The 20,351-nt window shown below is 45.2% G+C and overlaps 1 protein-coding gene across 2 annotated transcripts in view; it reads right to left on the reverse strand.

Moving 5' to 3' along the window:
• The window catches only part of LOC110157767 (uncharacterized), an 85,998-nt gene that overhangs the window by 16,155 nt on the left and 49,492 nt on the right, over nt 1–20,351 (reverse strand). For both annotated transcript variants that reach the window (XM_055158154.1, XM_055158153.1), the window contains exons 30-50: nt 19,913–20,010; nt 19,405–19,427; nt 15,383–15,404; nt 13,755–13,782; nt 12,548–12,632; nt 12,102–12,248; nt 11,822–12,033; nt 11,181–11,284; nt 9,648–9,766; nt 8,600–8,755; nt 7,928–8,139; nt 7,018–7,103; nt 6,304–6,440; nt 5,097–5,222; nt 4,345–4,535; nt 3,532–3,620; nt 2,306–2,433; nt 1,126–1,253; nt 932–1,049; nt 391–609; nt 24–194 (exon numbers count right to left, since the gene is read on the reverse strand). In XM_055158154.1, the coding sequence (XP_055014129.1) occupies nt 24–194; nt 391–609; nt 932–1,049; nt 1,126–1,253; nt 2,306–2,433; nt 3,532–3,620; nt 4,345–4,535; nt 5,097–5,222; nt 6,304–6,440; nt 7,018–7,103; nt 7,928–8,139; nt 8,600–8,755; nt 9,648–9,766; nt 11,181–11,284; nt 11,822–12,033; nt 12,102–12,248; nt 12,548–12,632; nt 13,755–13,782; nt 15,383–15,404; nt 19,405–19,427; nt 19,913–20,010 (2,599 nt within the window). The remainder of the gene's footprint in view (nt 1–23; nt 195–390; nt 610–931; nt 1,050–1,125; nt 1,254–2,305; nt 2,434–3,531; nt 3,621–4,344; nt 4,536–5,096; nt 5,223–6,303; nt 6,441–7,017; nt 7,104–7,927; nt 8,140–8,599; nt 8,756–9,647; nt 9,767–11,180; nt 11,285–11,821; nt 12,034–12,101; nt 12,249–12,547; nt 12,633–13,754; nt 13,783–15,382; nt 15,405–19,404; nt 19,428–19,912; nt 20,011–20,351) is intronic.

Consider the following 20,351-nt stretch of genomic DNA (forward strand, 5'->3'; position numbering starts at 1 on the left):
CAGGTGACGGCACAGTGCAGTACCTGTAGGACGAAGGTCTCCTGGGTGACTGTGGAGGCAGACATCATGTTCTGGAGGAAGGTGGGGTTCTTGGACGCCGTCAGGAGCTCGTTGCCGTTGATGTTGCCAATCACAGAGGAGGGCACACCCACCAGCAGAGTGCCCAGCGTTATGAGGGACGAGGCACTGCTGAACTGAGAGAGGGTACAGAGCACAGGGTCATATAGGCCACGTTTCACAAACTACTTCTGAATGTGTCTTGCCCCAGTACAGATATATTATATAAGCATCTCTGGAGTCCAAATAAGTCCACTGTGTACAGTCTGTATCTTGTTGGAGAATCAGAACCCCCCTGAGTGAGTCTCCATGCATGTGTGCTGTGTGCTGTACCTTCATGACCCCAGAGGACATCATAGACTGGACGATGGCTCTGGCTTGACCCTGGTTCCAGCCAGACACTTCACTGAGCGTGCCCAGGGCCTGCACCAGGTCTTTGGCTGCGATAACTTTGATCTGCCCCATGGACAGTCCGATGTTCTCCTTCCCCAGAGTCTCCAGAGTGCTGGCATCTATTTTGTTCCCAAAGTTCTGAGCCAGAGCAGCCGCCACCTACAAAGAGCAAGCACAAAATGTGACAAGAGTTTGGGATCATGTAGAATGCATTTGAAATTATATTCTTAAAAAATAGCTAATGTTAATTTACTATCCATTTGTATATTCTGAGTTCAGTTTTTATTTTGAATGAAATAGCAGTCTAAGGTGGCGTGCGGGAGCTTTAGGTGGTGGAAGCTCCTCTGGATTTAGTAGAGTGCTTAAAGTGAAAAATAGTCAGCTGTGGACTTTTGGAAACATATGGACCTTTATTAACCCAATAAAGGGTTAGAAAACTCACAAATATCCCAATAATTGAAGCACAGTTAAACCTTGTTACCTGTGGGTCGAGGTCGGTGCACAGTGTGGTGAGGTTGTGGAGGATGATGATGCTTTGGCTTGTGGTGAGCTGGGTGAAGGCGGGGCCAGGAGCCACACAGCGGCACAGGAGGGGCAGGCTGTGGGGGGAGGGGTTACAGTTAGAGCTTCACTCAGTAACACAGTGTATGAGGCAGAGGTCCACAGCAGACTCACAGCAGGGGGTTGAAGGTGCTGTCCTGCTCGTACACCAGCTCGGTGTAGTAGTCTGTGAGGTTCTGAGGCAGAGCTGAGTGGTTCAGGAGGGCGATGTTCTGAGGGTTCACCGTGAACACCTGCAGGCTCTGGACACACACAGGAGAGAAGAGAACCATGATTTAAGGTTACATACCACAGATACAGTTTTATTTAGGCTTGTCACCTAGACAACTCCATCAGTTAAGACTTGTGTTCTTTTGTTGCCATGTTTAGATTGGGTTTATTTTGAGCTTCAGCTTTCACCTTGAGTAAAAAAGGGGAATGCTGAGGTTATGCTACACATTTCATCCAACATACTAATAGTTAAAGTAACACTATGTATGTATGTTTTTTTTTTGGTTGTTTATGTTGCACTGAAAAACATCAATAACTGTGAGTGGGCTTTGCATTTCCTGAATCTTAGTGAGAACAAGGGTCTCCAACCATTTTCCACTGGTGAGCTACTTTTACAAAACCAAAAATTCTAAAATGAGACTACTCATTTTTGTGGTCACAAAGCCCCGGCAAGCTGTAGATGGGGTACATTTAATCGTCTATAAAACATAAACCATTATCCAGTTATTAGAGCACAAACTTGGGCATCAAAATGACACTTTTACAATGCTAATAGGAATTTAATTAATCAAATTTTAGTTATTCAGCACCACAAATATAATTCAGAAATCTCTCGGCGAGCTACTTGAAGGGAATGAAGAGCTACTGGTAGCTCCCAAGCTACAGGTTGGAGACCCCTGGTCTAGAGGAACGCCTCCTCCTGCTTGTTTCCATTGGAACAGTGTGATATAAAATGTATCTATCTCCATGAAGAATGTTCCATAGTATGGTTTTACCGTTCTATTTCTAATCATGCAGGTGATGTGCCATCTCCAGAAAGTTACATACTTTACCTTTACCACAATTATATTTAAGAACAATGGTGAAGTTTAGTGAAGTAGTAGATGTGAGAAGAGACCAGAGTCTGAGGGCTCAGTCTTCTTCAGACTCAGTGAGTGGTCTATATGGCCAGGTATGAAAAATTGATCTTTTAGAGGGAATAATCAATGAACTCTTATAGACTATCTCTGCATCTAGTTGGCCTCTTCAAATCACACAGTAGTAATTATTGGCCAGTAAAATGTCTATGGAAACAGTGTGGTACCTGAACTGATCCAAACATGAGGAAGTCCTCCAGAGTCATGAAGCTGAAGAAGGGCCCGATGTACTGAGCGAACCAGGCTGTGGAGTTCAGGAGCGGGTCTGTGGGGCTGTAGCACCTGGGGGCAGACGCTACACAACACACACTACATCACATGGGGTCAGTTACATGCACACCACAAACCTGATTATGAGCTGATTTCTGGAGTCATATTTAGATCACCATGTTACTTTTTATTGTTGTACATGTGTGGGTAACATCTAAAACCACTTCAGCATGTTTTTGATGGGGGAACAACTTTATAATACGGTAGAAAGCTCCATAAAGTCAGTTTTGCAGAAATCCCCACTCTTTAAGATAGACTTATTTTGAAATTAATTAAATGTTGTCTTACAAATAAAACAGTTACTCTAAAAGTCCACAAATTAACTAACAAGTCTGTTTTGCTGATCAGATTTCTGCTGTAACACATCCCAGAAATCAGATCTAACACTGGGCTGTCTGATTATTCTAGTGTTCAGATTTTTAATGGCAAAAAAAAGATAAACTGTGAGCCAATAGTGACACACATTCACCTTTAGTACAAGAAAGGAAGAGTGAGATGAAGACATATGTAAATAGATTAAAATCATTTCTTCTTCAGCCGACTACACAGTAAAAACTGTAAGGTTAAAATTTCAGAGTTGTTTTTAACACAAAAGTGTTATTTTAACAGTTTGAAAGTTAAATTGGGGTTTTGAGTTGGAGTTATTTGCCAGAGTTGATCTGGCTGAAGTTCATTCAACTTCCCTTAGTGTTAATTTGGCACCTCCCACCCACCACTTCAAACTCCCGAGAGAGAAGAGCACTTTGAAGCAATACTGTACATAAATACAGAAGTGTACATAACTTAAAATAACAAAAATAAAGTGTAAAAATAAAACACCTCTGTGTGTTGTTTAGCTAAATTAGGATAACCCTACAAAGTTTACTCTTAAAACATTACTATAACTCTTGATTTTGGGGTTAAACATGAACTTTGGACCAGTGTTACTTATAATTAAAATTCCAAAAATGTTACATTAGAATAAATTGGAGTCATTTAAACCCTGAGAAAATGTTCAAATTGATTCTGTGAGAGTCACTTTTAACACTCACTTTTTGCTGTGTACAGGCCTAAATATCACAACTTGACCTGCTCTAATCCTTTGTGTTCATACAGTGTCAGCGCTGTCGCCTGGAGCACAGACCTGAAGTGAGGAACACCCGGATGCTGGTGAACACGTCTCTTCTGTCCACGCCTGTGCCGCTGTAGTTGTACTGTCCCATTACTGCCACACTGAGAACACACAGTACAACTTAAATATTCATAACAGGCGTATATTGACACTTCTAGAATGTGATGTCATGCAAGAGCCGGTTTTCCTTATTAAACGCACTGTACTTTGCCATGAAATCTCCAAAAGGTAAATGCCCCAATGTTGAACTAGATCATCTCTATTGCTGATTAGAGCCAAGAACTTACTGTATTACAGCAAAAAAAAAAAAAACTGCATTTTTACAGTATTCATTTTAGCTGCCCCATCTGTAAAAAAAAGGTCCTATATCACACAAAATAGATTCTTGTGAGCTTTAAGCCATGTTAGAATGTTACCTCAACAAAATCAGACCTGGAGTTATGTTTTGTTTTATTTACATGTTTGAATAACCTGTTATTATTAGTCTGTCTACATCTCCAAAGCTCAGAATGTTCCACCTTGTGCTGTCATGTAGTTTTCAGGTTAACACTTGTTTTTAGCTTTAGTTCAGTAGAGACCGGCAATTCCATCCAAGTGAAATGGAGATTAAAAAGAAAGTGGAGCACTTCCTGTACCATGTGACATTGCAAGGTGGAGCAAGTGTTTTCTGTTTGAGACAAAACACAACTCCAGTTCTGTTTGTGATGAGGAAACTACATTAGGGAATAGATCAGATAAGAGTGTAATAAAGGCCCTTAAAATAAAATGGTCCTACAGAAATGTGAAACCCAGAACAATATGAGAGAGTAAAGTGGTGTAGCCTACAGCTTTTGGAAGGCCACACAGGAGGAGTTGTAGGTGACGCTGGGGCTGAAGTCTTTCTTGGTCAGGAGGTGCAGGTAGTTGTGGAGGCTCTGATCAAACCACATGTCAGCCTCAGCGGGAGTGGTCGACCTGAGGGCCCATGGCCACACACAGGACAGAGTCATCTGCTGGACGCTGAGGGGGAGGGGCTCCTGCAACAGCACAAAACACGTGTGAATCAGGAGGAGCCAGCTGCAGCAGAACATTTCTAACACTGTATCGTTGTTTTGGGCATAAACAAAATCTGACTATTACATTTTTCATGTCATGTAATAGGATGTTTGAGAGAAGGACTAAACTACATACAACACAGATCAGAAAATAGAGTAACATGGGCTCACAGCATGTAAGAGACCAAAATAAATGCAGGTTGTTTAATTTTGGAAGTTTGCTCTAAAAAACGTGTACTTACTGTGAGTGGGCTGTTCTTCCTTTGGCTATAAAACATATCTGTCTCAATGGAGAATGTTCCAAAGTATGGTTTTAACTTTATATTTCCATGGAATCATGCTGTTGACTTTCCACCTCCAGAAAGTTACATACTATCACTTTAGTTACAGAGCCTTAAGTCAGTAACTGTCACTGTCAGTAAATGTGTTTCCACCTTCCAAAATGTGCTTTAACTGTGATAATAAAAGTAAATCCAGCTGAAGCATGTGTATGAAGGTTTCTAAATGTGTGTTAGTTATGTAAATGTTCAGAAAGGCACTCACATTCAAGAGGAACAGGGGCAGGTCCGTGTAGCTGCTGTAGACCTGACACAGAGCTGCTTCACTGTCCACAACAGCAGGTCTCCACAGCAGCTGGCCCAGCTCTGAGGCAGACATGGAGTTCAGGAGCTGCAAAACACAGTCACTTATCATAACACACATTTACATGTGGCATTCTGCAAAGAAAAATGTCAATACTGCAATAAGCAGTTTCATGAAATACTATCTAATATAACGAGCAGCTGTAAATATGAAGGAGGATACACACAAACACATGTGAAAGAGACAGTATGTTCATATGTACTCAGGAAGGATCAGTAGAGAGTTTTGATCCGATATCCAATATTTGGCCTTCTACTGTGGCCGATTATCAGCATTAACAGATTCCGATATTTAGCTAAAAAATCACAAATCAACTTTCACAAATCAACTTTTCACTTTTGTAAAAATAATAACAAACTGTATTTATCTGGGATCTAAAATACTGTAGTGAGGGCAGTAGTGAGGGTAGTAGTTAGGGCAGCGGTGAGGGCAGCGGTGAGGGCAGTAGTTAGGGCAGCGGTGAGGGCAGTGGTGAGGGCAGCGGTGAGGGCAGTAGTTAGGGCAGTAGTGAGGGCAGTGGTGAGGGCAGTAGTTAGGGCAGTAGTGAGGGCAGTGGTGAGGGCAGTAGTTAGGGCAGTAGTGAGGGCAGTGGTGAGGGCAGTAGTTAGGGCAGTAGTTAGGGCAGTAGTTAGGGCAGCGATGAGGGCAGCGATGAGGGCAGCGGTGAGGGGGCGGTGAGGGGTGAGGGCAGTGGTGAGGGCAGCGGTGAGGGCAGCGGTGAGGGGTGAGGGCAGTGGTGAGGGCAGCGGTGAGGGCAGCGGTGAGGGCAGTGGTGAGGGCAGCGGTGAGGCAGCGGTGAGGGTGAGGGCAGTGGTGAGGGCAGCGTGAGGGCAGCGGTGAGGGCAGCGGTGAGGGCAGTGGTGAGGGCAGCGGTGAGGGGTGAGGGCAGTGGTGAGGGCAGCGGTGAGGGCAGCGGGTGAGGGCAGTGGTGAGGGCAGCGGTGAGGGGTGAGGGCAGTGGTGAGGGCAGCGGTGAGGGCAGTGGTGAGGCAGCGGTGAGGGCAGCGGTGAGGGCGGTGAGCAGGGTGAGGGCAGTGGTGAGGGCAGTGGTGAGGGCAGTGGTGAGGGCAGCGGTGAGGGGTGAGGGCAGTGGTGAGGGGAGCACAGACCTGGAGCATCTGGTCTTGGGGCATCAGGGACAGGATGGAGGTCAGGTTGGGGAATTGGAAGCCCATGAAGGTGCTTTCCAAAAAGCGGTAGAAGCTGTGGTTGTAGTTGTTTCCATAGCAACGCAGGGCTGCAGGGCCTGAAAAGAACATTATAAAACTGAGTAATACTAGAAGAGTAAGTTAAAAAGACATTTCAACAATCTGAGTAGTCAGCCTAAAGGCGGCTGTGTCCCCTGACACTGAAAAGAACTTGTTTTTTATATATAATAAAATATTATAATAAGTATATTTTATTATTTGTAAAGGTGCACTATGTAACTTTTCTGAAACCTGTTTGTCTCTGTGAAGTAGTTCTTGCTTTGCCTGGGATGTTCCACAGTACAGTATTAAACCTATCCATCTCCATGGAGACAAGCAGGTGACTGCACCAGGACAAGTTACGGGTGAGGTCTCTGGAGAGGAGATCACCACTTATAATAAGACTCCATGGAGACAAGGAGGTGTCACAGGATCCCATCAGAAAAGTTACACCATTAATCTTTAAATGAATTTCATCAAAAATGTTAGGGCCTGGTTGACTCGTTGTCTGGGCCTTTGTAGGGAGTGTGCTTTTTTAAGGATTAGGTGGAACCAGAGGAGCGTTTGTGAGGGCTCCGCGTGGTGGTACAAATGTCCCTGTGGGGATAATAAAGGGAACCTTAACCTCCATCTTACCTTGGAGGCTGAGCATGATGTGCTGGTAGATGTCTCTCTGAGTCTGCTCACTCAGGCTGGAGATGGTCATGTTCAGGTCCTCCACTCTGGAACACATTTAGGACAAGTTTAGAATCACTTTGTTAATAAATATGACATTCATTTAAAGGGAAGGAATATAGAATTATTATTTCAGATTTCATACACTTATATGTGTCCCGAGATATGAGGTCAACATGTTCAAATCAAACAGAGCTTTTTAATTTGGGATTCCCCAATCCAGCTTTTTCAGTTCTGATACTGATTTCAATACCATCGGTTTAAGTATCTGCACATACCCAATATCGACCCCTACCAGTGCAAAGACTCAAAACGGACTTTATTTTCCTTCTCCTCGTAGGACAAAATGTGTTATGTAGCTGTTATTTGCTCCTCAAGTAACTACACAACAGCTTTATGTAAATACAAGTTCAAACATTCTGAGACTTTCTGGAGCAACAACAAACTGTAAATAGATTGTACATATGTACATATCCAACCAGGACATGGACAGAATTGATTCCAGTAAATGGATTTACTGATATTCAGTATCAGTGTCAGTACTTTCCTACTTTTACTGATAACAATTGTACTGTGGATTTCTTCTTAATCACAAAAAGTCGTTTATCAAATAATATAATTTAAAGTCTTAGTTCAAGACAATTATCCAATCATAAAGCAAAATGAGCCTCACGTGACTCTCTCATTTAGGTTGCCAGTTTCTGCTGCTAAATCCAGTGTGTTTAACCTAAAATGCCTGTGTCTAGTCTGAATTGTCACTACCTGAACCTCAGCACCTGCACCAGTCCTTCATTTTCAAAGCTTAATAATCAGAATATAAATGGAAATAAAATCTCGATCTCTGAGTGCTTGATGTTATCAGAGGACTTACCCGCGCTGCTCGAGGCTGCAGGCTCTCCCTGACAGGATGCTGAAGAAGGGCCCCACATGTGCAGGGGACAGATTGACCAGCAGGGGAGGCAGTAGATCCAGCCAATACAGGAGCTCAGAGTCTGGGACAGAGGGCTGGGACAGGTTGGCCCTGTCAAATACCACCTGTAACATGGCGGAGCGGACAGGTGCGGGGTACTGGCTCTCAGAACCCTGTCAGAACAGACCAGAGGAAAGACTGATTCAAGAACTCAAAGGAGACAATAGGATTTATTTATATTTTATTTATATTTCACATTCATAGAGAAAAAGTGTGTTCATGAAGTAAATGGCTGTTAGGCTAGAAAAGAGTCTGCAGAACATCTCACCAAAAAGGTGACAGTCTGAAGATATTAATGCTTATGATCTGTGAAACCCAGTCACTTTAAAGAAAAGCTTTGTAAGTAGAATCAGACCCACAAATACACAGTATAAATTTTAGAGCAGGCATGTCCATCTTGGCCTGGAGGCCAAAAGTGCCTCTTAGAACATTTTTTCTTGTCCCTCAGGTGATTAAAAGAAGTATTTTCTACTGTAATTTTCTACTGTAATCTAAAAATGATTCACTGTATTGAGCAACAGCCCATGGACAAAGCTTGGGCCCCCTTGCTTTCGTATGTAAGAGTGCACTTACCAAAACTGTAGAAGAATAGTCTTCAAAGAAGGATAGGAGGAGCTGGTTGGGCACGTATCTCATCACCATGGCGACTTGAGCAGGAGACGAGAGTTGTCCTGGGGTGGAACTGACCTCTGCCAGCTGCCGCACGGTGAGGATGGCCAGAGTTTCCATCTGAGGGGGGAGAGAGAGGGGAAGGAAACGGGAGTCAGAAGAAGCCCCAAGGCATCACAATTATTTTCTTTTTTCCTGATGAAACTAAATTACAATAGACTTTCTAAATCCACTGGTCTGGTGGGTCAGAATCACACTCAAAGTCAAATGGCTCAAATCTTATCAAACTGCAAATTTGGTAAATCTCTTGTACAACTCTTTCAATAAATAATAAATAAATAATAATTAAGCCCTTTGTCCATGATAATCATAAGAACTCTGTACTCTGTTAGAATACTAGAGGCAGTCAGCATCTCTGATCTGATCTGGCTCCTGAGAGCTGTGAAGCTGTCAGAAATAACTTTGAACTGCTGTTAACAGTTTTAAAATGAACTAGCTGTGTTTTTCATATTTTGAACACAGTAAAAATCAGCGCCTATGTTTGATCATTCAAATGCTGTTGAGTTTCCTCCTTACTTTTCACTGTGTTAGCCATTTTTGCTCCCACAGGAGTACAAAATCAGAACAAAATATGCAGCTGTGTTAAACTGCTGTCCCACTAGGAGGTTCTGTAAACACCAGACGTGACACATGATCACACTAGTGTCACGATATTAACATAACTAAGTAACGCAATTTCAGTACTAAGGCATAAATTCAATACTAAATGCAGATTCTGATAGCATGATGATAATAAAAGACACTCTCTATATATGTGTAATCCCTCAGTGGTGCAGTAGGTTCCATAGTGCTCCATGTGTGTATACTAGTCTATGTGCTCTTATATACTGATACAGCTCAACATCATTCTAAAGACATTCAATGAACATTCCTGTCATTGGGATGTTTTTAGTATCTGATTATCTGTAGTTTTGCCAACCGTAGCTCAGACTGTGTGTGAGAGGAGACGTACAGCGGAGAAGGAGGGGTTTAGAGTGCGCAGGTCTTTGAAGGATGCCATCCCAGAGAAGGCTCCCAGGTTGGCACGGAGCCAGGCCACGCTGCTGTTGGTTTTGGCGGAGCAGCTGGGGTCTGCACCAAAACAAATAACACAGCACACAGCTTAACTTTTCATGCTCATTGGGGATACTGGATTCTATTCACTTCTAGCCACGACTTGCCCAAATTTAAATCATAACCTAAACTTTAACCTTAATCCAAACCCAAAGCTATTTTAACACATGTCTGAACTGATATTTGTCCTCGTGGACACTAAGTTTGGCAAAGAAAAGTGAGGTGTGTGATAATAGGTGTGTGATAGTAAGGTGTGTGATAGTGAGGTGTGTGTGATAGTGAGGTGTGTGTGATAGTGAGATGTGTGAGTGAGGTGTGTGATAATAAGGTGTGTGATAGTGAGGTGTGTGTGATAGTGAGTGTGTGTGATAGTGATGTGTGTGTGAGGTGTGTGATAGTGAGGTGTGTGTGATAGTGAGGTGTGTGATAGTGAGTGTGTGTGTGTGTGTGTGAGTGATAGTGAGGTGTGTGTGATAGTGAGTGTGTGTGTGATAGTGAGTGTAGTGTGTGTGTGATAGTGTGTGATAGTGAGGTGTGTGTGATAGTGAGGTGTGTGATAGTGAAATGTGTGATAGTGAGGTGTGTGTGATAGTGAGGTGTGTGTGATAGTGAGGTGTGTGATAGTGAGTGTGTGTGATAGTGTGAGGTGTGTGTGATAGTGAGTGTGTGTGTGTGAGTGTGTGTGATAGTGAGGTGTGTGTGTGATGTGTAGTGAGGTGTGTGTGATAGTGAGGTGTGTGTGATAGTGAGGTGTGTGATAGTGAGGTGTGTGATAGTGAGGTGTGTGATAGTGAGGTGTGTGTGATAGTGAGTGTGTGTGATAGTGAGGTGTGTGATAGTGAGGTGTGTGTGATAGTGAGGTGTGTGTGATAGTGAGGTGTGTGATAGTGAGTGTGTGTGATAGTGAGGTGTGTGTGATAGTGAGTGTGTGTGATAGTGAGGTGTGTGATAGTGAGGTGTGTGTGATAGTGAGGTGTGTGTGATAGTGAGGTGTGTGATAGTGAGGTGTGTGTGATAGTGAGGTGTGTGTGATAGTGAGGTGTGTGTGATAGTGAGTGTGTGTGAGTGAGTGTGTGTGATAGTGAGGTGTGTGATAGTGAGGTGTGATAGTGAGTGTGATAGTGAGGTGTGTGATAGTGTGTGTGTGAGTGTGTGTGATAGTGAGGTGTGTGTGATGTGAGTGTGTGAATATGTGTGATAGTGAGGTGTGTGATAGTGAGGTGTGTGTGATAGTGATGTGTGTGATAGTGAGGTGTGTGATAGTGAAATGTGTGATAGTGAGGTGTGTGATAGTGAGGTGTGTGATAGTGAGGTGTGTGATAGTGAGGTGTGTGATAGTGTGATAGTGATAGTGAGTGTGATGTGTGTGAGGTGTGTGTGAGGTGAGTGTGTGTGATAGTGAGGTGTGTGATAGTGATGTGTGAACACTTACCCTGAGTATTGTTCCTGCTGAGGTACACCCTGATGAAGTGAGTGTAGATGTACATCTGTGTGGGCAGGGCCATGTGCTGCTGCTGCAGGCTCAGGGCGTTCACACTTTAACGACATACACACAGGTCACAACTACACACAATCTGTAACAACACACACAGGTCACAACTACACACAATCTGTAACAACACACACAGGTCACAACTACACACAATCTGTAACAACACACACAGTGCCTAACACATGCACACTGTAAGAACACACACAGGTCAGAACTTCACACGAGGTGGATTAGCAGAGAGCTGTGGAGGGATCCTAAGCTCCTGGAGCTCATATTACCCATGATCCATATCAACGCTCAAATTTCTTGCATGTTTTCTGGTTGTTAGTAACTTTTCTCTGACACTTTTTGGGGCTATTGCAATGCATAACATATCCTCTGCTCTCAGCCAATAGCACGCCTGGCCAACTTAAACCCCTCCCACCCTTTCTTCAGTTTTTGCCCATCTCCCAACCATAAGAGCAGATATGTGTGAATGATCCAAAACACGACTCTAGTATGTTTTTGAGGAGGTAACAGCGTTCAAATAAATATAGGCCAAACTATGGCTAAGGCAGGAGGGACTGGAGGTCCACACTCACATGTGCTCAAAGGTGGAACAGTTCAGGTGTTTGGTCGTGAGACAGTGCAGAAAGTCCATGGACACAAAGGACAGGAAGGGGAGGAGCCTGTTGTTGAACCACAGTTTGACGACCAGTGGATGGTTGATCTGATCCATGGGGAAAGTGTCCAGTCGGATTTCTCGGATGGCGTCCAGAATGAGAGGGATCGCGGCTTGTGTTGGATCCAGGGTCTACAAACACAAAAGGACATTAACATAGAGGTCACTTATGCAGTACCTGAGAGCAGAGCGGTGCTCACTATGTTTGCCAGAATGTCCAAAGCCTGGTCCAGGGCCTGGGGCACTTTACTGAGCAGGAGCTTCCAGGAGGCCCGGGACCCACTGGAGTTCTGAGGGCGTGTGCAGGTCAGGATTTCCACCACGTTTGAGACGTTGAGCGTTGACAGCTGAGAGGACAGACACACACTGTTACATTACACATCACAAATACAGCATATGACTGCACTATTGATACTTTTTAGCTACTGTCAACAACATTCCCTGGAGATGTGATGCTAACTGTAGGCTCTTCTCTGTTTGAAGCTTAATTAGACGTTGATCTGTGCTTTTAACACAATCTGACCATAAAGAATGGATTAAGTTGGAACTACAACAGCTGTTCTGATTTGTGCTATTAAACAAGTCTCTTACATATAAAATTACAGTCACAAGCTAATGCAAAGTGTCAGTTATGAAGGGCAAGTACCGTGGCACAGGCCAGTTGTTCCACAGTGAAGTCACAGAGGAGTCCGCCCATCTTCCCCTGGTCAATGAGGAGCTGCAGAGACGTGCTGTGGACCAGAGACAATGCTCACACATGCTTTAAAGAGGGAGTGTTTTACTTCTATGGGGTAAAGATGAACAGAGGAGAATCCTGCACACTGTCTCACATGAAACTTGTGAATTTTATTAGGACATCAACAAGGTTTCAGCACAAGCTCTTCAGCAGGCAAATAGACCTAGTGCCGAAACGTCCCAATGTCCTTCTCTGTTCATGTTTTTTGGGCTGCTTCCTCTTCTCCAACACACCCATTTCAAGAAACTGATGTGCAAAGTTCTCATTCTTTTACTTCTACGGGGTATTAACTGGTAACACATTTACATCACGATATTACCTTTTATTGTTTGGAATACCGATACTGAAATCAATTATTGGTACTGAACAGATACTGAAAAATGTAGCTGGATCAGATTTTGGTCCAGAACGTGTCATAATGTTTTCTTCATATGACGTTCTTCAGTAATGTTGTGAAGCTTAAATAACAGGTATATAACACAACTGAATGTCTTGTGTAACAAGTTAATCATGTTTTAAGGAAATAAGAGTAATTTTCCCTCACTTCACTGGTATCAGTTTATACCTGATAGATACTGGCAGATACTTAAAGCCAAAGTATCGATATCGGTGGATCGGTGTAAGCTGGATCGGTGCATCTCTAGTTTTGAAAATGCTATATTTGCTGAAAACAACATATTAAGATGTTTTGTCACAGCGCTAACACAATAAAACTACTGCACATCACACTAGATTTGTGAAGCTGCAGTGTATTGTTTTCTAACATATTTTTTTGTGTATTTCTGGAGAACTGTCGTGTGGGAGCATGGGTGACTTAGGCTTGTGGGTGGAGCACTGGACAAATTTTACAGCTAACCATAATGAGGGTTCAAACAGGGCCCAGGAAAGATCTCTAGCTTACTCAAACATGCATGTGTGACATCTAAAATCTTCTTCTTCAGGCATGTTTCTGATCACGCGATGTGACAAGATGGTAGTAGCAAGCTCCAAAAAGTGAATTTTGCTTAATAAACCCTCACACATGTAAACAATAACAGTGACAATGACAGAAATACAAGAGCAGAGTCCTGAGCTTGTGTTGGCTCTGAACCTCCTGCTGGTGTAGAGCAGCTCTCACCTGTTCACCTCAGCACAGATCTCTGTCTCTGCAAACACACAAACGTTACTGTCAAACTGAACACCTTGTACAGCTCCTGTGCTATGATGTGTTATGTAAAAATGTGCGGTGTTTTGGGGCTGTGTGAGTATATGGTGTGGGTCGGGTACATACAAACATATTAAGAAATGCAAGTAACCAAATTGTAACACATAAAAGACTCTTGACTCTTGTATACAGACATATATTTGTATCACAATATTTCTATATTTGATTATTTTTACATTTATACATTATAATTATGCTTTATTTGACACCAGTCTTGCTATTTTTTATACTTATTTTGAATTTATTGTTACAGTTCAGTAGGGATGGTACAAGATCTCGTGCCACAAGATCTTGCGAAACAAAACTGCCACAAGATCGTGCACACATGAGAAAAATGATCTTGTGAGATTGGATTGGACATTGGTTACATGTTGGTGAGTTACAGTTCCAAAAAGCAGTACTAGAATGGAAATAAAAATATGAAATCAAATTAATATGAAATTGTGAAAAAATTGGAAACTTTATATATAAGGATTTATGTTAAAATCTCGCCTTGTCTTGTTCTCGTGGACCCGATTTTATATTTCCTCTCGTCTTGTGGAAATTGTGTTTCGTCCCATTCCTACTGTTTATATTTTTGCTCTTAGTTATAATATTATATTGTGATGTGTGATCTACTGAGTCACTTCCCTTGTGGATCAATCGAAGTCTGAGTCTAAGTCTAATATGAGGTATACATACTAGGGATGGGCATTCAGTGAAATTTTCTTAATCGATCGTCGGAAGAATTAACGATCGATTATCGATTAATCATCAACGTTTTTATATTAAAATGGTCATCATTATTATTACTATCTGCGCTACTAATCTGCATAAATAAATTCAACTTTACGACATATAAACCGTAACCACTCTAGAGCCACATCAGCTGTTTGACATTATAATGTGTTTAATTCAGTTTTGCGCAACTCTCACAGAAACAAAACTTAAAACCACATCACTAATTTGCATAAACTAAGCAAAGATAAAACTACAGCTCTTGTGTCGCTGATGCAGTCCATTTCTGTCAGATTAAAAGACATGACTCAGTGGAAACCAGGACACCGTACGGGGGGAGGGAGGTGGGGACTCGTCATCGACATTGAGCGACTCTCACCTGGCAAAACTTTTTCCCACTGGACACCGAAACATATGTGCTGCTTTATACACTGTGCACATGGACTCACACTTGTCCCGAATGGAAAGCGTGGACTTTCTTGTACAAGTCATCGTTGCACATCATTCACATTTACACTTCAGTACGTTGCAGACTGACCGACTGTTTGTGTCTCGCTCCTTCTGAGTGCAGAGAGACACATGTACTGACCCTGTTTGGTCACTCTACACACAGCAACCTACATTCGGTTTGTCGATTAAAATGAACGTAATCGATGAAATTCTTAATGATCAATTATCAATTAATCGACTAATCATGCCCATCCCTAATACATACATTTACTCAAATAATTCAAATACGATGGAAATAAATATGGCTTTCTAAAATATACAAGTTAAACATACAGTACATTTACACATGTGTACACAAAACAAGCAGGACTCACCATTCCGAAGTGTCACTGTGCACTGAAAGACAAAGAGAATTAGCTGTTACTGTAGTCCATCATGTCATGTGCTTTAGCTAATAGGGATGTAACTATAACTGAAATATCATGATATCGTATTGTCAAAGGTCTCACAATAACATCATGGACCATTGCAATATATCGAATCTCACGTCTTTTTGCTTAAATTCATAGTTATGGTGCAGCAACAGCTAAAACCAGAGAGAACTACATATACCAGGGGTGTCAAACATGCACAAGACCTTTAATCTAACCCTCGACTGATTTTCTACTAAAATATATAATATAAATTATCATTTCTATTAAAATATTGGTAATTTTCTGTGGTGCTGAGCAGAGCAGAGTCTCCAGTGCCTCTGTACATGCCCCCTCCCACCAGAGCAGTACAAATGAAGACATGTCTCTTTCCAAACGCTCTTAAAGGACGATCGTTTTGACTGTTGACCGTGACACCCTCATCAGAAAAATGTCCAACATGAGAAAAAAAGGTTAAAGTTTCAGGTTGTTCATAATATTAACAAGATTAAACATGGCTCGGCCCCCCTTCGCTGAATGACTTTGTAAATTTCAGATCTAGTGAGGGCAGAGTGACCAGAGGAGCAGTGAGGGAAGACTGCATTATTCCTCATAGGAAAACTGTATTTGGTCAGTGTGTTTTCTCCGTCAGAGCGTCTCATCAGTGGAACTCTGTGCCTGAAGCCGTCAGAACATCTCCCTCATTCTCTGCTTTTAAAAAGAATGCTAAAAAGTGGCCCCTCCTTGAACCGTCACCTTATCGTGGTGGAGGGGTTTGAGTGCCCGAATGATCCCAGGAGCTATGTTGTCGGGGGCTTCATGCCCCTGGTAGGGTCACCCAAGGCAAACAGGTGAAGGGGGACGGGTCAGACGAAGAACGGTTCAGAAGCCCCACATGATGAGCAACACACAGAGGCCAGTTACGTCGCCCGGAATGGCGTCACCGGGGCCTCACCCTGGAGCCAGGCCTGGGGTGGGTGCTCGTCAGCGAGCGCCTGGTGGCCGGGCCCTCTCCCACGGGGCCCGGCCGGGCTTAGCCCGAAGAAGCGACGTGGGGCCATCCTCACGTGGGCCCACCACCCGCGGGAGGATCCATATGGGGCCGGTGCAGAGAGATCTGGGCGGCAGTCGACGGCGGGGGCCTCGGCGACCGGATCTCCGGACATGGAAACTAGCTCTGGGGACATGGAATGTGACCTCGCTGGGGGGGAAGGAGCCTGAGCTTGTGCGGGAGGTTGAGCGTTACCGACTAGATATAGTCGGCCTCACCTCCACGCACAGTTTGGGCTCTGGATCCCAACTCCTTGAGAGGGGCTGGACTCTCCATTTCTCTGGCGTTGGCCGCGGGGAGCGGCGGCGGGCTGGTGTGGCTCATTGCCCCACAGCTCAGCCGCTGTGTGTTGGAGTTCACCCCGGTGAACGAGAGGGTCGCGTCCCTGCGCCTTCGGGTCGGGGACAGGTCTCTCACTGTGGTGTCAGCCTACGGGCCGAACAGCAGTGCTGAGTACCCGGCCTTCTTGGAGTCCTAGGGAGGGGTACTAGACAGTGCACCGACTGGGGTCTCCGTTGTTCTCCTGGGGGACTTCAACGCCCACGTGGGCAACAACAGTGACACTTGGAGAGGGGTGATTGGGAGGAACGGCCTCCCCGATCTGAACCCGAGCGGTGTTTTGTTATTGGACTTCTGTGCTAGTCACAGTTTGTCCATAACGAACACCATCTTCAAGCACAAGGGTGCCCATAAGTGCACGTGGCACCAGGACACCCTAGGCCGGAGGTCGATGATCGACTTTGTAGTCGTGTCATCTGATCTCCGGCCGCGTGTCTTGGACACTCCGGTGAAGAGAGGGGCTGAGCTGTCAACTGATCACCACCTGGTTGTGAGTTGGGTTCGCTGGTGGAGGAGGAAGCCGGAGGGACCTGGCAGGCCCAAGCGTGTAGTGAGGGTCTGTTGGGAACGTCTGGCGGAGCCCTCTGTCAGGGGGATCTTCAACTCGCACCTCCGGGAGGACTTCTTCCGGATTCCGGGGGAGGCTGGAGATATGGAGTCCGAGTGGGCTTCATTCTCGGCCTCTATTGTCAATGCGGCCGCTCGTAGCTGTGGGCGTAAGGTCTGTGGTGCCTGTCGCGGCGGCAATCCCCGAACCCGGTGGTGGACACCGGAAGTAAGGGATGCCGTCAAGCTGAAGAAGGAGTCCTATAGGGCCTTGCTGGCTCGGGGGACTCCTGAAGCAGCTGACGGGTACCGGTGGGCCAAGCGTGCTGCAGCCCGTGTGGTCGCGGAGGCAAAAACTCGGAGCTGGGAGGAGTTCGGGGAGGCCATGGAGGAGGACTATCTGATGGCCTCAAAGAGATTCTGGCAAACCGTCCGGCGCCTCAGGAGGGGGAAGAAGTTCTTCGCCAACACTGTTTACAGTGCGGGGGGAGAGCTGCTGACCTCGACTGGGGACGTTGTCCGGCGGTGGAAGGAATACTTTGAGGATCTCCTCAATCCCACCGTCACGTCTTCCGAGGAGGAAGCAGAGGCTGAGACTCAGAGGCGGACTCATCCATCACCCTGGCTGAAGTCACGAGGTGGTTGGAAAGCTCCTTGGTGGCAAGGCTCCGGGGTTGGATGAGATCCGTCCTGAGTACCTTAAGTCTCTGGATGATGTGGGGCTGTCTTGGCTGACACGCCTCTTCAACATCGCGTGGCGGTCGGGAACAGTACCTCTGGACTGGCAAACCGGGGTGGTGGTCCCTCTGTATAAGAAGGGGGACCGGAGGGTGTGTTCCAATTACAGGGGAATCACACTCCTCAGCCTTCCCGGTAAGGTCTATGCCAGGGTACTGGAGAGGAGAATCCGGCCGATAGTCGAACCTCGGATCCACGAGGAGCAGTGTGGTTTTCGTCCTGGTCGTGGAACACTGGACCAGCTCTACACTCTCCATCAGGCGCTCGAGGGTTCATGGGAGTTTGCCCAACCAGTCCACATGTGTTTTGTGGACTTGGAGAAGGCATTCGACCGTGTCCCTCGTGGTGTCCTGTGGGGGGTGCTCTGGGAGTATGGGGTCCGGGGCCCTTTGCTAAGGGCTGTCCGGTCCCTGTATGACCGGAGCAGGAGCTGTGTTTGCATTGCCGGCAGTAAGTCAGACCTGTTCCCGGTGCATGTTGGACTCCGCCAGGGCTGCCCTTTGTCACCGGTTCTGTTCATTGTATTTATGGACAGAATTTATAGGCGCAGTCAGGGGCCGGAGGGGGTCCGGTTTGGGGACCACAGGATTTCATCTCTGCTGTTTCCGGATGATGTTGTCCTGATGGCTTCATTGAACCAGGACCTGCAATGTGCACTGGGGCGGTTTGCAGCCGAGTGTGAAGCGGCTGGGATGAAGATCAGCTCTTCTAAGTCCGAGGCCATGGTTCTCGACCGGAAAAAGCTGGCTTGCCCTCTCCAGGTGGGTGGAGAGTCCTTGCCTCAAGTGGAGGAGTTCAAGTATCTCGGGGTCTTGTTCACGAGTGAGGGAAGGACGGAACGTGAGATTGACAGGCGGATCGGTGCAGCTTCGGCAGTGATGCGGTCGCTGTATCGGACCGTTGTGGTGAAGAGGAGCTGAGCTGAAAGGCGAAGCTCTCGATTTACCAGTCAGTCTTCGTTCCTACTCTCACCTATGGTCATGAGCTCTGGGTAATGACCGAAAGGACGAGATTGCAGATACAAGCGTTTGAAATGAGTTTCCTCCGCAGGGTGGCTGGGCGCTCCCTTAGAGATAGGGTGAGGAGCTCAGTCACACGGGAGGAGCTCGGAGTAGAGCCGCTGCTCCTCCACGTCGAGAGGAGCCAGTTGAGGTGGCTCGGGCATCTGTTTCGGATATATATATATATATATATATATATATATATATATATATATACATATATATATAAAGCACTAATTATGACTTTAAAACTCAAAATTATGAGTTTAAAGGAAATGGGCTTCCATACAAAGTTAATGCTAAGAACTTACCTCTCCCTCGTAAATGATACATCCTGAAACGACAAAAGACAAACGTCACAATCCCAGAACAGATGTAAAAGTTTGTGATGCTGAGTATGACAGGGTAGACTACTACTATTTTTAAAACATTGATTTTACTAAAGATCTTTTTATTTTGGTGAATTGTATCATGTTACTTCCTGGACATGGGCAGTGAACGTGTTCTATGAACAGATGTGTAGAGATAATGCCATAACTGTTACTTAGCAACCATAATGAAAACAAGGGCCAAAACTTCTAAAAGTCCAAGTTTAAATTATACAATAGTTATGATTAGACAAATAAACATATATGACAGCATTTTATTTTGTTAAATAAACAAAATAAAAATGTGTTTTTGCGTGGGAATTGTCTCTGCATTTTGGATGGAGATTTCCGGGTTGATGACACGCGCAGAGGGATTCTGTTTCAGCGCTACTTCCTTCAGAATTAGAAACATCAAATCCTGACATACGCACTTTAAGCTCCTCATTCTTACCATGTGGCACGTGTGGGGCCAGCGCCATCTTGGTTCTGATGATGGCGGATTCAGTCGCCAGGGAAACGGAGACGATGGCCAAGTCCAGCCTGTTGAACCTGTGACACCAACGCCACAGCTGTCAATCATCTGTCCCACACCAACATGAAGAGGAGGAGGAGAGAGGAAAAGAGGAAGGGAGAGGAGGAGAGAGGAGAGGGGAGAGGAGAGAAGGGGAGAGGAGAGGAGAGGAGGGGAGAGGAGAGGAGGGGAGAGGAGAGAAGGGGAGGAGGAGAGGAGAAGAGAGGAGAAAAGAGGAGAGAAGGGCGGAGAGGAGAGGAAGGGAGGAGGAGAGGAGAGTAGGGGAGAGGAGAGTAGGGGAGAGGAGAGGAGGGGAGGAGGAGAGAAGGGGAGAGGAGAGGAGGAGAGGAGGAGAGGAGGAGGAGAGGAAGAGAAGAGG

This window comes from Boleophthalmus pectinirostris, unplaced genomic scaffold, assembly GCF_026225935.1.
Source record: "Boleophthalmus pectinirostris isolate CB_2022bp ecotype Guang Dong unplaced genomic scaffold, ASM2622593v1 HiC_scaffold_22, whole genome shotgun sequence".
Lineage (NCBI taxonomy): Eukaryota > Metazoa > Chordata > Actinopteri > Gobiiformes > Gobiidae > Boleophthalmus > Boleophthalmus pectinirostris.